At 41.8% G+C, this 13823-nt stretch overlaps 1 protein-coding gene across 4 annotated transcripts in view; it reads right to left on the bottom strand.

The window, feature by feature from the left end:
- LOC119027280 (RNA-binding protein with multiple splicing-like) overlaps nucleotides 1–5840 on the bottom strand; it is a 37071-nt gene extending 31231 nt beyond the window's left edge. Inside the window, exon 1 of one of the 4 annotated variants that reach the window (XM_037112325.1) lies at nucleotides 5320–5840. In XM_037112325.1, the coding sequence (XP_036968220.1) occupies nucleotides 5320–5388 (69 nt within the window). In that variant the 5' untranslated portion in view covers nucleotides 5389–5840. The remainder of the gene's footprint in view (nucleotides 1–5319) is intronic. The other 3 variants (XM_037112324.1, XM_037112323.1, XM_037112322.1) reach the window with 3 other exon arrangements.
- Between the last annotated feature and the right edge of the window lie 7983 nt (nucleotides 5841–13823).

Here is a 13823-nt window from a genome sequence, read left to right as displayed (position 1 = left end):
TCACTTGTGTAGTGTCATAAATAACAGAGCAAACTCACAAGCTGACAACTGAGGCCTTTTAAGGGAAGCAGCACCGTATACAAGACTTTACTCTTCGCTCGTGGTCAGTTTAAATAGTTTATACATAGCTGTAGATAAACAGTGCGCATATATATATATATATATATATATATATATATATATATATATATATATATATATATATATATATATATATATATATATATATATATATATATATATATATATATATATATATATATATTTTTTTTTTTTTTTTTTTTAATATGTTCATTTATTTATTTATTTTTTCAAATCTCTCTTTCATCCCTGGCTTTTTTCCTTGTCTTCTCACATCAGTCTAGCAGCCGTTCCTGACGCTAAGCCTTGTTGTTGTCTTTTCAAATACCTCTTGTCTCACAGCTGACAAATGGCTAAGATAAGATGACAATTGCCAACGTGCTTTTATAAATAAACTCGGAGCAGGGTTTGACTGTCTGCGTGAGCCTGTACGCGTGCTTTTAGTTATATATTTTAATGTTTATTTCACTGTATCTCTGTTTTTAATGTTTTGGTTTGTTTTTTTTGTCTCCAACAATCCGTGATATTCTTTTTCTTTGGTCTTATCATGGCTACTTCACCCTACAGGCTCCCCTCAGATAACGTTTTATGTCACAGAGCGTTAATATATCTGCGTGCCCTTTTCATAGATACATGCTCAAGTGCGGACCACTGTGCCCACACCACTGTGCTACGGACCGACGTGGCCTCCCTCCGCTTCATCGTGCTTCTCCTGCAGAAAGCACAGCTCCCCACCTACATCTCTCCACGGAAAAGGTCACACTGGCCACATGACCTGCTATTTGAAGAGGACCCGGTAGATACCCAAAGCAGGCCAGGCACAATCCAATTACACCCCAGGGAGATACGCCACATTGGCTGAACTTTGCTTGAGTGATATTCTGTTTCTCTTTGGAAGCTTGTAAAGATCCACTTACATGTTTATGGTGAGCCGGGAACTAGAATCAACAGATGTTTTACGAGGTTTAAACTCCTGCTGCGCTCAACTGTGAATATGATTTTTGATGTTAAGTAAAAAACGGTTTCATACAGCGGAGGAGACAGTGGGAGTGTACTCTGTGCTCAGTCGTTTGTGGGAAGTCAGGTGCGGCTTGAATGTGGACCTCCAAGGTTGAGGAGGTTGGGCAGGTCTCCACTTAAATAAACACGAGTTAGCTGGAGGGAAATTGACAGCAGGGAGGTTAAAGGTGAAGCTGAGTCTGGTGACTTGGTTAGCTATGATGCATTCCATGCACTCACATCCTGTACTGAATGTCCTCACCACTCTCTCTCTACCGTCAGTCCCTCTTTGCATAGTGTATTATCTTTTTACACAAAGAAGCCCTTAAAATTATCTGAAATTAATCAATGGTTAGGATTTTCCTGTCAATTAGATTAACTGTTTGGTCTGTAAAATGTATTACAGTGGTGAAAACCTGGCCATGATGACAATGATTTTATTGTTTTTGTTACTGAAGAACACAAAAATTCCATTTATAACAACATGAACCAGATTTACAAATCCTTGCATTGAGAACCAAATATCTGATACTTTCTGCTTGATATATTACTTAAATGATTAGCTGATATCATTATTATTGATCAATCTGCTGATAATGTGCTTGATTAATTGTTTGTTCAACAAAACAGAGAAAAATAACTGCCTAAAGTGAGGGTGACGTCCCTAGATCTGCTCACTGATCCACAAACCACACATTTTTTTTTTATTTACTATCAGAACAGATTCATTTTAATTTACCATCCAAATAGAAGGGCGACAACAAATGATCATTCTGATTAGTGGTTATTCTTCCAATTATTGTCACTATGAATTGATTCATTGTTTCTAAAAATGCTCATCACAGTTTCTCAGAGCCCAATGTGACATCTTCAAAAGGCTTCTTTTGTCCAACCAACCATCCAAAACCCAAAGACTCTTCATCTATTTATCTATGACAAAGACAAGCAGAACATCCAAAAAACATTTCAGGAGCTGGAACTGCCAAATATTTGTCATTTTTGTCAAGTGTATAATTGTCTGATCAGTTCATCAACAAATCATTATGTTTTTGTTTTTCAAGTAAAATCTAATCTTGTTGACACAAACGTGTAGAATTTGTCACCTCTGTCATTCTAATATACTTTATACTCTGTTTACTGTTAAAAAAAGGACAAAACATTCACACTAACATATAATCTGTGTGTTTAAAACCCCTTCAGTTCAGATCTGTAGGAGTCGGCTCTACAGACCCTCCAGGTCTCGTGTCCATACAAGGCGTGGAAACCACAGCTGGTCGAAACGCATCTCTGACATTCACCATGCAGGAGACGGCGTGTCAGCTCTGCTACATCAGTGGCCGTTGAGTGGCACAGCATGTGAAAGCATCCAGAACACCTGATAATAACTCTTATCAAAACCAGCTCGCGAGATTGGACGCTGCCATGGGCTGAAACCTGCATACCTCATCTGCAACAGCGCCATGTTTGGTGAGCGCTGGTCCGCAGAAGATAAATATTGAAGCATCATCGAGCTTTGGTGTACAGTGATGATGGCGTGTGAGGTTGAGCAGCGAAGCAGCCACGAGAAGCCGAGCTTGCCACGGCGCTTTACTGGTGCGAATCAGTGATCCATTGAGTCGCATACTACAGTGTGCAGGAGGAGGGGGGGATGCCACTGTTGAGCAGCATGTGAGAGTCATACCAGCGTGGCTGTTAAACTTTGGCTCTCATAAGGTCACAGTTTATGGTTGCTTTAGTGTTGTTAAGCTCAAAGCTGTTTGCCATTTTTGCATTTAGTGCTTTTGTGATCTTTGTGGATGGAAAAAGTGTTTAAAGACTTAAAGACAAAAGGTGAAAACGTAAAATTAGTGTTTTGATCATCAGCAAAGCAGTTTTATGCATTACATTAATCTCTGGTTAACCTCTAATGCTCATTTTCCATGTGAGAAAAAGTGCAAGTCATACTCACATTTCTACACCTGCACTCTTGTGACTGTAAGAGTGTGTGTGTGTGTGTGTGTGTGTGTGTGTGTGTGTGTGTGTGTGAGTGTGTCTGGTACAGTCTCCCCAAAAACTTGCTGCTCCTCTGCACACATCATTACACCGAAGATAAAGTGGTGCTGTCCAAACTTACGTTAATTCACCTGGGTAAATTTAAGTCTGGATGGCTTCCAAACATTCCCACAACCATTAGACTCCTCTGGCCATTACTCTCCCCGTCTCTCCGTCTGCCTTTTTATACAGCGCAGGAGACGACTCTCGTCTCGTCCTGCTGCTGGTGGACCTCACAGTATTTTGGTGTGACGCCGGTTCTGAGAATTATTCATCAAGCAGTGCTGCAACTAATGATTATTCCCGGTTTCCGAGAGCCTGAGCTGACATCTTCAGTTTGCTTATTTTCTCCGACCGTAAGCAAAATAAAATTGGTCAATACAAAACAAAGAGAAGAAGCAAATCTACATATTTGAGAAAGCGGAATAATCAAATGCCTAACCTCTGAGAGTTGAAAGGTAATTTTCTACTCAATAAATCATGTGAGCTCTAAAACAAGGCAGTCAGATGCTAAAATGAGTCACGCATGAGCTGACAATTGGAAATTAATCAAATCATTTTGCTTATGCTCAATTATTTTCCAGTTAAGACACAGATGTTTAGTTGTGCAGTGTGATTTGCTACTTTTCTTTGTTATATGACTTTAAATTGATAATCTTTGCATTTTGAACTGTAAAAAAAAAAAACACAACATCTTTTTTTTTTAAACCAGAAAATTTGCCCTAAAGCCATGTGCTGACACATACACAAGATCTGAAAAACTACCACAGCAGTACTCTCAGCACAGAAGGTCACAAGGTGAAGAATAAGGGGAAACTCAAAACGAAACTCTCTGTGAAGGTTTACAAGAAGTCAGAGCTTTTGACCTCATTTGTGTGGCGCTACAGCGACTCCATGCATCCACAATAACCTCAACATTGGGCCAAATATGGTGATGATACATCAGGCTGGGTATGTTTGGCTATTGGGTTACAAAGTGACGAACTGTACACCGAGCCCTAATCAAATTGCTCCAGGAGAAATATCTGATATAATCCGATATACCTTTCTTACACCACTCGGCTGCGGATGTGTGGAGCTCTGAATAACAAGTCCGCCGTGCCAAAGAAAATCTCCTCATGAAGAGAGCAGCACTACAAACTTATTTACCAAAGAGGAGACATTATGGATCCGCAGTGTTTACAGAGGAGGAAGCTGGGCTATTATCCAGCTTGTTAGGAGAGAAACTAAACAGATTACCACACTTCTTTTTTTTTTTGGACAAACAACATCCTCTCGGCGTGATAAGACTTAATAAGTCCTGTTGGTAGACTAGAGAGGCACCTAATGTCTAACTGTTACGCAGCGGCACAAAGAGTTGTTGCCGTCATGTTGCAGCAGCAGTTGTTTGAAAACTAATTCCACCCCCGGCTTTAAATTCCCTTTACTGATGCTTCTGAGTGTTGTTGTGTGAAGTCTGGGTTTATGGTACACTGAGCTGACAACACTTAACCCAACTCATCATTATCTTCAACGCAGTGCTTCAGAAACCACTTATTAGCGATTAAGTCCTGCTTTGTTGCTCACTTCTTCTTAACAAGGGCTTAAATGTTTAAAAGAAAAAGAAAACTTAAAGGTGCACTTTAAAAAATTTTAATCCGAAGAAAAAAGGTTGTCTTTAACTAAAAGTTAATATACAAACTTTCTTCCGAAAACAAACTGACCTTAAAGGAAAACACAAGTTCACACTGTTCTACTCTGTTTATAAGTGGCGGACCCTGCCACCCTGCCTGGGAACAGCTTGTTTATTCAGTTATGTAAAAGTATAAATACATCTGAGTTTGTATTATTACCTCATGGATGTAAACTTTTAAGAGTGAGGTTGATTTTTTTTCCCCCCAAAACTAGATAGCGGCCCTTTAAACTTTTACCATGGATACAGCAGGAGCTAGGTTACATAGCCTATAAGCTAGGAGGCTACACCTGTGTATAAACAGGTGCACACATTAGCTACAGAATGACATGTTGTATAAATGTCTCCTGACACAACAACAACTTTTACAAGCTAAAACCAGAGAGGGGCTGACACGCTAAAAATCTACCTGGGCGTAGAGGGAGTGACACTACAGGTGACAAAGTAACAAAACAAGCTATCATGTTAGCATAACTGCTTTATGAAGGTGTCGTGTTGGGAGGGGGTCACGAGCGGGACCAGGTGCGGACACGTACCTCCTCTTCGTGGTTGGTGAATTCACTCTGCTCGCTCTCCTTCTCGATCTTGTTGCTGCTGCTGTTCATCCTGACCCTCTTGTCTCTCGTGTCTCGCTCGCTCGGACTGTCTTCGTCTCCTCTGTCCTCCTCGTCTGACGTCTTTCGCTTCGTCTGTCTCGCGCTCTGCTCCAGGACCTCGACGGACGGACAAACAGTCAGCGTGCGGCCGCTGTCCTTCTGACCCGGGCTCACTTTGGCGACATCAATGAGAAGTAAAAGCGAATTGTCTTGTCTCTCTTGACTCTCTTGTCCCTGCTGGTCTGTGGAGACAAAGTCAGCTGCGCGTGGTGTTTTTTGCGGTGCAGTCAGATATTCCGCGCCATTCCCTGGAAAGCCTCTCGCGCACACTCTTGTTGCCGTTCCCCAAATGAAATACAGTAAATGTTCGGCGGAGTGCGCCGCAGGGAAACTTCTCTCCTCATCCCCCTGTGAGGGAGGAGGAGGAGGGAGGAGGGAGGAGGAGGAGGAGGAGGAGGGAGGGGTTTAGGGTGGGGTTAGGGTGGATGCACCGTCTGCGGGGCTTTAACAAGTTTTGTCAAGTGCTGAGAGAGCGACAGTGGAAAAATCAGTGCCAATCACCGATCGACCAGCTGGGTGTTATTTTAGTCTCCGCAACATTCCTGTAATACTATAACACTGAGCTGGCGCATGTGTGTGAGTGTTGTCCTATGATAAAAAGTATACTCTTTAAATATACATAGATATGTCTATATATTGTCCTGCCAGCAAGACACATCTGTTTATTCTGGTAAACATTGTATTTCTCGAACTTCAGTTTTCATTCAGTCAGGCTCCTGTCTGATGGACCTGATGGGCCCCTGGGAACATTTACCTCTCCTGGCTCCTGTATAAATATATAAATAATAAAATAAATAAATAAAAATAAAAAAAAAGAATAGTAAAATAAATAATAATAATAATAATAATAATAATAATAATAATAATAATTTGATGCCTCCTTGCTCCGATGTTTTCACCAGGTCAGCTGCTCAGTCGTCCTCCTTGATCCACACACTTTATGCATATTGACGGATAGTCTGTCTGTGCAACTCGTAAATTGTGATGTTGTTGTTCTGCTCTGTTCATCCTGGGAGAGGGATCCTCCTCCGTGGCTCCTCCTGGGGTTTCTTCCATCTTTTTCTTTCGCCCCCTCTCCTGTTAAAAGGTTTCTTGGAAAGTTTTTCCTCTCTTGAGTCGAGGGTCTGAGGACAGAGGAAGTCTTTCACTGTACACATTGTAAAGCCCAGTGAGGCGATGTGATTGTGATTTTGGGCTGTATATATAAAATTGATATGAAATGCAACACTTGAGTTAAAAGACTTCCTACGCACACAAAAGGCTTATTTCTTACAAATTTTGCTCACAGAACTGGTTTAATCCGGTTTGATTCCGTGTAAGTGTGAAGGCTCCTCGTCCTTTACCGAGGTGGTCCATCCACCTGTCAGGTGTGGCATATCAAGATGCTGATTACAGCTTGGTCACTGCACAGGTGTGCCTTTGCTTGCCACAATGAAAGGCCACTGCTGCTTACTACATTTAATGATACAAACTGATTCATCTTTTCAGTTTGTAAAGTTAGAATAGTTTGTTACTACAGGTCACATTAATGCTTTGTAATTCACTGCCATAGTTCAAGTTAAGGCTGCACATTTGAGAGTGTTCTTTTATTTTGACGAGCCAGACACACCTGTGCAGTAATCGTGCTGCTTGATCAGCATCTTAATGGGTCACACCTGTCAGGTGGATGAATTATGGTGGCAAAGCAGAAGTGATCACTGATGTGGTTGTGAGGGGGAAAAAGTCTTTTGTGTTTTGCTTTAGCTTGTAAAAAATAGAAGCAAAGTAAAAAAGTGTTGTGTTCACGTTCTCCTCTCTCCAACTCTCAGACTCACGTTTCCAATGCCGTCTTCCGGTGACAGCTCACATCTCAGAACAACACTTGTGTTTCTGTTACCAAAGGCATTTTATTACAGAAAGGCAGGAATCGTATCATTTAACCTCAACTGGTCGGTGACAAGAACAGGAGCTGCCCCACATGACAACGCTGCAGCCGTGTTACAGCTGCCAGCTGAGATTTACTGGACCCACTCCAAAACTTTTTGTAAGTATGAATCATCAACACAGCAGTATGTATATACTGGGAATTTCCCTTTCCGTCCCTCAAGTTCACCGGATAAAAATGTCTGATCAGAGACCAAAATAATATGTCTAACTATCTCCATGATGTCAGGAATAACATTCTTCTTCTTGGACATATACAGTAGATACATGCAGTTACTGATAACACAGTCAGGACAGAACCTGCACCTGAAGCAAAAAACATCTCTAATAATGTAAATTACTTTGTCATGCACAGCCTACAGGCCCTATCAAATGTACAACAACACTTGTTATTAAATGTACATCAAAGCAAAAGATATTGGAATCAGCCAATCAAATACATCTACATAGATTTTGTTTTTTTAATTGTTTTGTATCTGTAGTATCTCAAATTATGTATTTGTTTCTTTGTGCTTTGTGAAAAATTCTGACACTCATTCTTGCTAATCCACTGTATGTATTTAAAGAGTCACTAATTGTCTATATATCTCAACCTGTTTAAGGCTTAACCTTGCACACTATTCAGCTTCTGTCGTAAATCTGCCATCACGAGACGTCTTGTTACCCTTCAAGAGTCTTTTCCTTCTCCCGCTCTCTCTCCGTCTCAGCCCTTTTGAAATGTAGCACTCAGCACAATCCATCATCTGTAATGACGTACGGAGCCGTAGACAATTATCAACCTGGCGGTTTAATAAATCTCACGTGGCTCTTGGTTTATCATCTCAGGTGCCTTCCGTGTAGCTTTTTGAGCTATCGGGCAAATATTTCTCCTCAGGCATCACAGACAGATACACCCTAGATTTACGAATGACCGTGGAAGGCTGTGCATGTAAAGGCGTACGGGAGACAACGCCTGTAAATTGTTCAAGATTTGAGTCGGGACTGATCCGCCTTGAGCTCACTCGAGGCTGTTTGATTTATGACCCTTGAGTGGGGAACCAGTCAGACCCTGGAGCTGTGGAAGTGATGTCTCAACAACAGAGGAGATGAGCAAACAGTAAAAAAAAAGTTTATTGGCACACCTATTATTGTCTACGGTGCAGGGTGCAAAACAGCCTTAAAAGCAGCGATCAGGTGACAAGGCAGCCTTGAACGCTCCCCCCCAGTTTTCAAAACATTTATTTTGAGCAACTGCCTCACTTTGTGTTCCGCGTTGAGAAGTTCAAGAGCTGACAGTAGCTCGGCGGTGGAGACTGTGACTATATGTTGTGTGACGTTTATTGCACAGGACAGACGCTCGCATTTTTCTGACAGCCAGTGCGGAAAACAGAGGCCATCGTTTCTGCTGAACCTGCGACTCAAAAGCAACAAAAGAAGGAAAAGCAGTCACCGCGGATCGGTCTTGGAGATTTCTGCTCTTTCCCCTCCCAGATCATGTCTATATCAATTACACAGCATCTGAGGCAAACACAATGAAGAAGGGAAGTGGCAGCACACTCTTTTATGCTGATGAGAAGCAGTTCGGGATGAGGGGAGAGGGAGGAGGGTCCTGGAGTCTTCGAAGCAGATAAAAATGGAAATGCTCCCCTTGCTGCTCAACACCCCTGTATCAAAGCTTCCTGCTGGAGTCTGGGGAGCGAGGAGGGGGAGGAGAGGTAGGGAGGAGGAGGAGGAGGAGGAGGGAGGAGGGAGGAGGAGGAGGAGGAGGAGGAGGAGAGGAGTCGGGAAGGGGGGAGATGTCCCAGCTGTGTTTGACAGGTCTCAGGGCTGAGCTGTGTGGTCTGATGCTCGGAGAAGGAGGGTGAGGGTGAGGGTGCCCCCCCCCACCCACACACACACACACACACACACACACACACACACACACACACACACACACACACACACACAGAGGGGCGGGGTGGTGGAGCAGCAGCGAGGAGCCTGTCTGGTCATGGTGTCCTGGGTAACATGTCAGCAAGCTTTGACATGGTCCAGCCTTACATGAAGATATCTGTGTATTATCAACAGACTGCTGGTGTAAGAAATACAACAATGTCGGCTCGACCGGGTGAAGAAGGCCTGTTTATTTTAGTTTGACTTGACGGGGAGACAAAAGAGAGCACACGTGTTAATTTCATATAAATAGAAGAGGAGTGTTTGAGGCGTATTGGGAGATGCGCCTCTTTGCTTTTCTTGCCAACAGATCTACACCAACATCATGTCTGCACTGCTATAGTGAGCAGTCGGTTCGGTTAGCTTGGCAGAAACATCAGATAGCATCGCTCAGTCCAAAAGGTAGAAAAGAACCAGCGACTCTAAGCCTCTTCATTGGCCCAAATATAAGATGAACCCAGCATGGATATTGTGATTGCTTGATAGCTTCATGCTGTTGGATGATAAATCACTCTACGTGGACCGCAATTAACAATTTTAACCTAATTCCATGAATTAGGCAAGACAAGATATGTGTGTTAATCAAATGTTTCCAACCATCAACCAAACATTTAGTCGCAGGCTGTGTACCAAAATGTTTACAGACATTCAAGGTTGTTGTTGCAGCTCAAGGGGGCGTTCGAGTGAATCTTTGCAGTCGGGAACCAATTTTTTGGATTATTCCGACACCATGTGAACGCGCAATGTATCTAACGTTAATTCAAGTAGCTTGTCGGCTGTTCGCTCATTCTTTTCATCCTCCCACGTCCTCGTCAGAGTCTTCGAGGCAGTCAGGAAGACAGTTTCACTTGTTAGGAATTTATTTCCTCAAAGACACATTAAGAAGGCCTCAGAAACTCTCCCAGGTCATAGACTGTAACTTTAACGGACTATAAAAAAGACTCATTACATAGCTTTGGTATAAACGACCCTTAATGCAACACTGAAAAAAGCTAAAGTGCTGGTAGGTTCTGTAGATTGATGCTAGATTATGACGTTAAGCCAGGCTAGCTGTTTCCCATTGTTTTCAGTATTTATGCTAAGCTAAGTTAACTGGCTGCTGGCTGTAGACTCACATTTATTACTGAAAGTGTCAACTTTCTTGTAGTGTGTTAAAGGTCCAATTAGTAAGAATGGGCAGGTGGCATCAGTATTTGAGAATTGAGTCTCAACAATTGACCATCTTACAAACTGGACCTTTAGGAACCAGAGATGCTTTGTTGCCCGGATAACAAACGTAAGAACTGCAAGAATCTCTGCTGAAACAAAAGCACGACTGAAGATTGAGACACCAATCAGATTATCCAATATTGTCTTCTGGATCAGTGACTCATGGCTAAAAGGCCAGCATGATATGAGCACCGAAACAAGTATCTGTCATGACACAATGCCGATGTATTGACCACTGGTGGATCCCTGAGGGGAGAACCCCTGCGGATGACTCAAAGATGATGTATTATCTTGTCTCTTCCTCCTTTTCCCTTTTTTTTTTTTTTTTTTTTGCATTTCCTGCAACTCAATATGAAAAGTAAACTCCTCATCACTGTTCTCCACGGTTAGTAACTTCCTCCAAAACACCCAAAAGAAAAACAAGAGAGTGAGAACAATGTTGAAATCTATCAGGAGGTCATCTGTAGAAACAGGCCCGTAGACTAGAAAGCAGCTCTGGGTTTGGCAGAGCAACACACTTCACTCTTATGAGTGATGTGGGGTAAGTGGCTCTCATTGGGCAGAGAGCCAGGCCATTCCGTTCGTTAGACACAGTGTTCCTCCCTTATGCTTGGTGCCCTTTGATCTTCCTCTAAGATCACCAATGAGCAATTTGTGGTCAGAATGACCGTCTCTAATTGGCCGTGAGAAGCTTGATGTTTTCTTTTAGTTTGCTCAGTCTTTTAAGTGTGTTCAACAGAACCAAAAGTCGGTTTACTCAAAACCTCTGTGTAAAGAAATAACATTAAACAGCAGCGTTTCATGGGTTTTTTGTTTGTTTTATTAATTTGTTGTTCTCCCATTTGCTGCAATAAATTCTTTCACACTTTAACAGGACTCTACAGACATGCCAGCAGATTTGTGAGGCGGTACTTACACTCAGTGTTGTGCTAAGCTAAATGCTAACATAAGCATCCTAAGATTTTTAGATTAGAGTGCATGCATGCGAACATTTGCTAATTAGCGCGACACAAAATACAGCAGAGGCCTCGCCTACTTATACTCAGTGATGCTAAGCTAAAGGCTAATGTTGGCATCGTTACATTCTTCCTATGACCATGCTAGCCTGCTGATGTTTAGGCTTGATGCTACCTTTATGATTTTCCACATTTATGATGTGTAACATGTTTGTCATCTTAGTTTAGAGTGTAAGCATGCTAATATTTGTTAATTAGCACTGAACTCAAATGTAAGGCTGCAGGCCTACTTATACCCAGTGGTGCTAAACTGCATTCTTACTACGCTAGCTTGCTGATGTTTAGCAGTCAGACTACAATTCTTACCACGTTCACACTCACACTCATCTGCTAAGATAGATGCTAACCTAAATGTACAAAAATAACAAGTACAGCTAAGGCCAAAGTGACCTTATGACAGCACTAGATACAAAATCAAGGGTTCAGAAATGTTGCGACAATGTTTTGCTCAAGGGAGCGTGTCAGATATCCACATTTTGTCACGTCCCTCTGTGTCTCATACAGACACAGAAGGTTCCCTTAAAGGTTTTCTCGCAGGAGGTTTTGGCGCGTCACACACGAGTGGATGTTTAAGTTTCACAGCAATTCATCCAGATGTTTTTGAGACATCATGTTAGCCCCAGATAATTCCAAGGAGCAGACTTCATTCTTTCAGAGCTATTCATCCAGTTGTTTTGATATTTCAGTCAGAACCCAAGTGTTGGATCCACTGACAGACATTACCATCCCTGAAGCCACTCCACCAGCATGACTAAACACTTTAGCTAAAACAAACCAGAAGTCTGTCTTTAGTTCAGTTAGTACTGTTTGCAGGTGTTGAGTGTCTTTAAATCAGTGCACACATGATGTTATGCTCTGCTCACTGTCCATCACCAAACACCCACAGGAAGAAATGCAAACCTCTGCCAGGAAATAATCCCTCAAGATCGTGTCACCTTACAAACCTCAGTGCCTTTGTGTGGTGGGTGTCTTTGTTAGCTGGAAAAGTGGCTAAATCAAATTGGAAAAGATGATGTTAATAATTCAGGGAGGACAGAAACTACAAATTAATGAGGCAGGTCTCTGGAAAAAAAAAAAATGATGTTGGTTTTAGTAAGATCAGCTTTGTTATGAGTCGCTGTCGTCCGACATCATATTTACTCTATTCTCGGGGAAAGAGAATGCGAGTGCTCTTGTGATTAACTGGGCTGCATTACTGAGTAGTGAGGTAGAACGTGGGTTTGTCCTCAAGGGCACGCCGGGGTCATCAGGTGCAGCCGTGCGTAAAATCTGACAAGCCACGAGAAGGAAACCTGCTCGGAACAAAAACAAGAGCTCGACTCTTCCAACCACGTCGCTGTCTCCTCATGTATGGAAAGACGCGGAGTTGCGTCAAGACACAAGTAACGAGGGCCGGTGTCATTAGACTGTAGAATAAGCTCTCATGGTTCAGCGGGCAGAGGAAAGATTGAGTAGAGAGCAGAGACCACGTTAAGTATGTCTCCCAGGCTTGAATTCCCAAATGTTGACACAGGCCTATGTAATGGACTGTAATGTTCCCTTTGAATGCTGTCGAGTGGTCCTAAAATGTCTCGAAGCAGGTCAGAGGGAGGTATGTGAAGTTATCTTCTGTTTTGTGGTGCAGTGGAACCAATAAAAAGGTTAAACTAAAACCCAGCCCTCGGCGTCTTTGTCTTTCCCAGCACCTTTAATCTTTATTGAACAGTGTGTGTAATAAAAATGTTAATTTGCTTTCTGTAGTTTGTTCTGAGCTGCAGAAGTTTGTGTACTGACCTTCACTTACATGGGATTTTAATCTTCAGTTGTCTGTTATCATTCTGATTTTTTAACTTTTCTCTCTTTGCTACATCTTGTGATTCTCTCACCATATTTTTTGTTAAATCACCATATCATGTTATATATTAATGTTTTGGCCAAAAAGAAACTCATATTGAAATACTGTAGTTCTCAGGCATATTGACATATACTTTAAAAAATATTAATGTAATACATCAGGAAATAGAGTTTATTATATGCGAGGCCACAACATAATGTAATCTCTACATTTTGATAATGTTTTATACTAATCCTGTGTGCATTTAAAAATCTGTTTATAACATAAATAATACATTTTTTGAAGACATACGCTGGTACTTGTTTGCTGTTATGTTTTTTTACAACATTAGAAAAACACCCATATGTTTGTTAATATACAGGGAATGTGTGATTTGACAAACAAAACTAGAACATGAATATAATAAAAGTACATATATGGAAAATGTATTTCCATATGATGAAGGCACTAGAAGTGTCTGCAGTCAAAAGATCACCAGCGTCATTAAG

Source organism: Acanthopagrus latus, chromosome 10 (genome assembly GCF_904848185.1).
Source record: "Acanthopagrus latus isolate v.2019 chromosome 10, fAcaLat1.1, whole genome shotgun sequence".
Lineage (NCBI taxonomy): Eukaryota > Metazoa > Chordata > Actinopteri > Spariformes > Sparidae > Acanthopagrus > Acanthopagrus latus.
The sequence above is the reverse complement of the archived record's forward strand: the minus strand, read 5'-3'. Positions and strand labels throughout refer to the sequence as shown.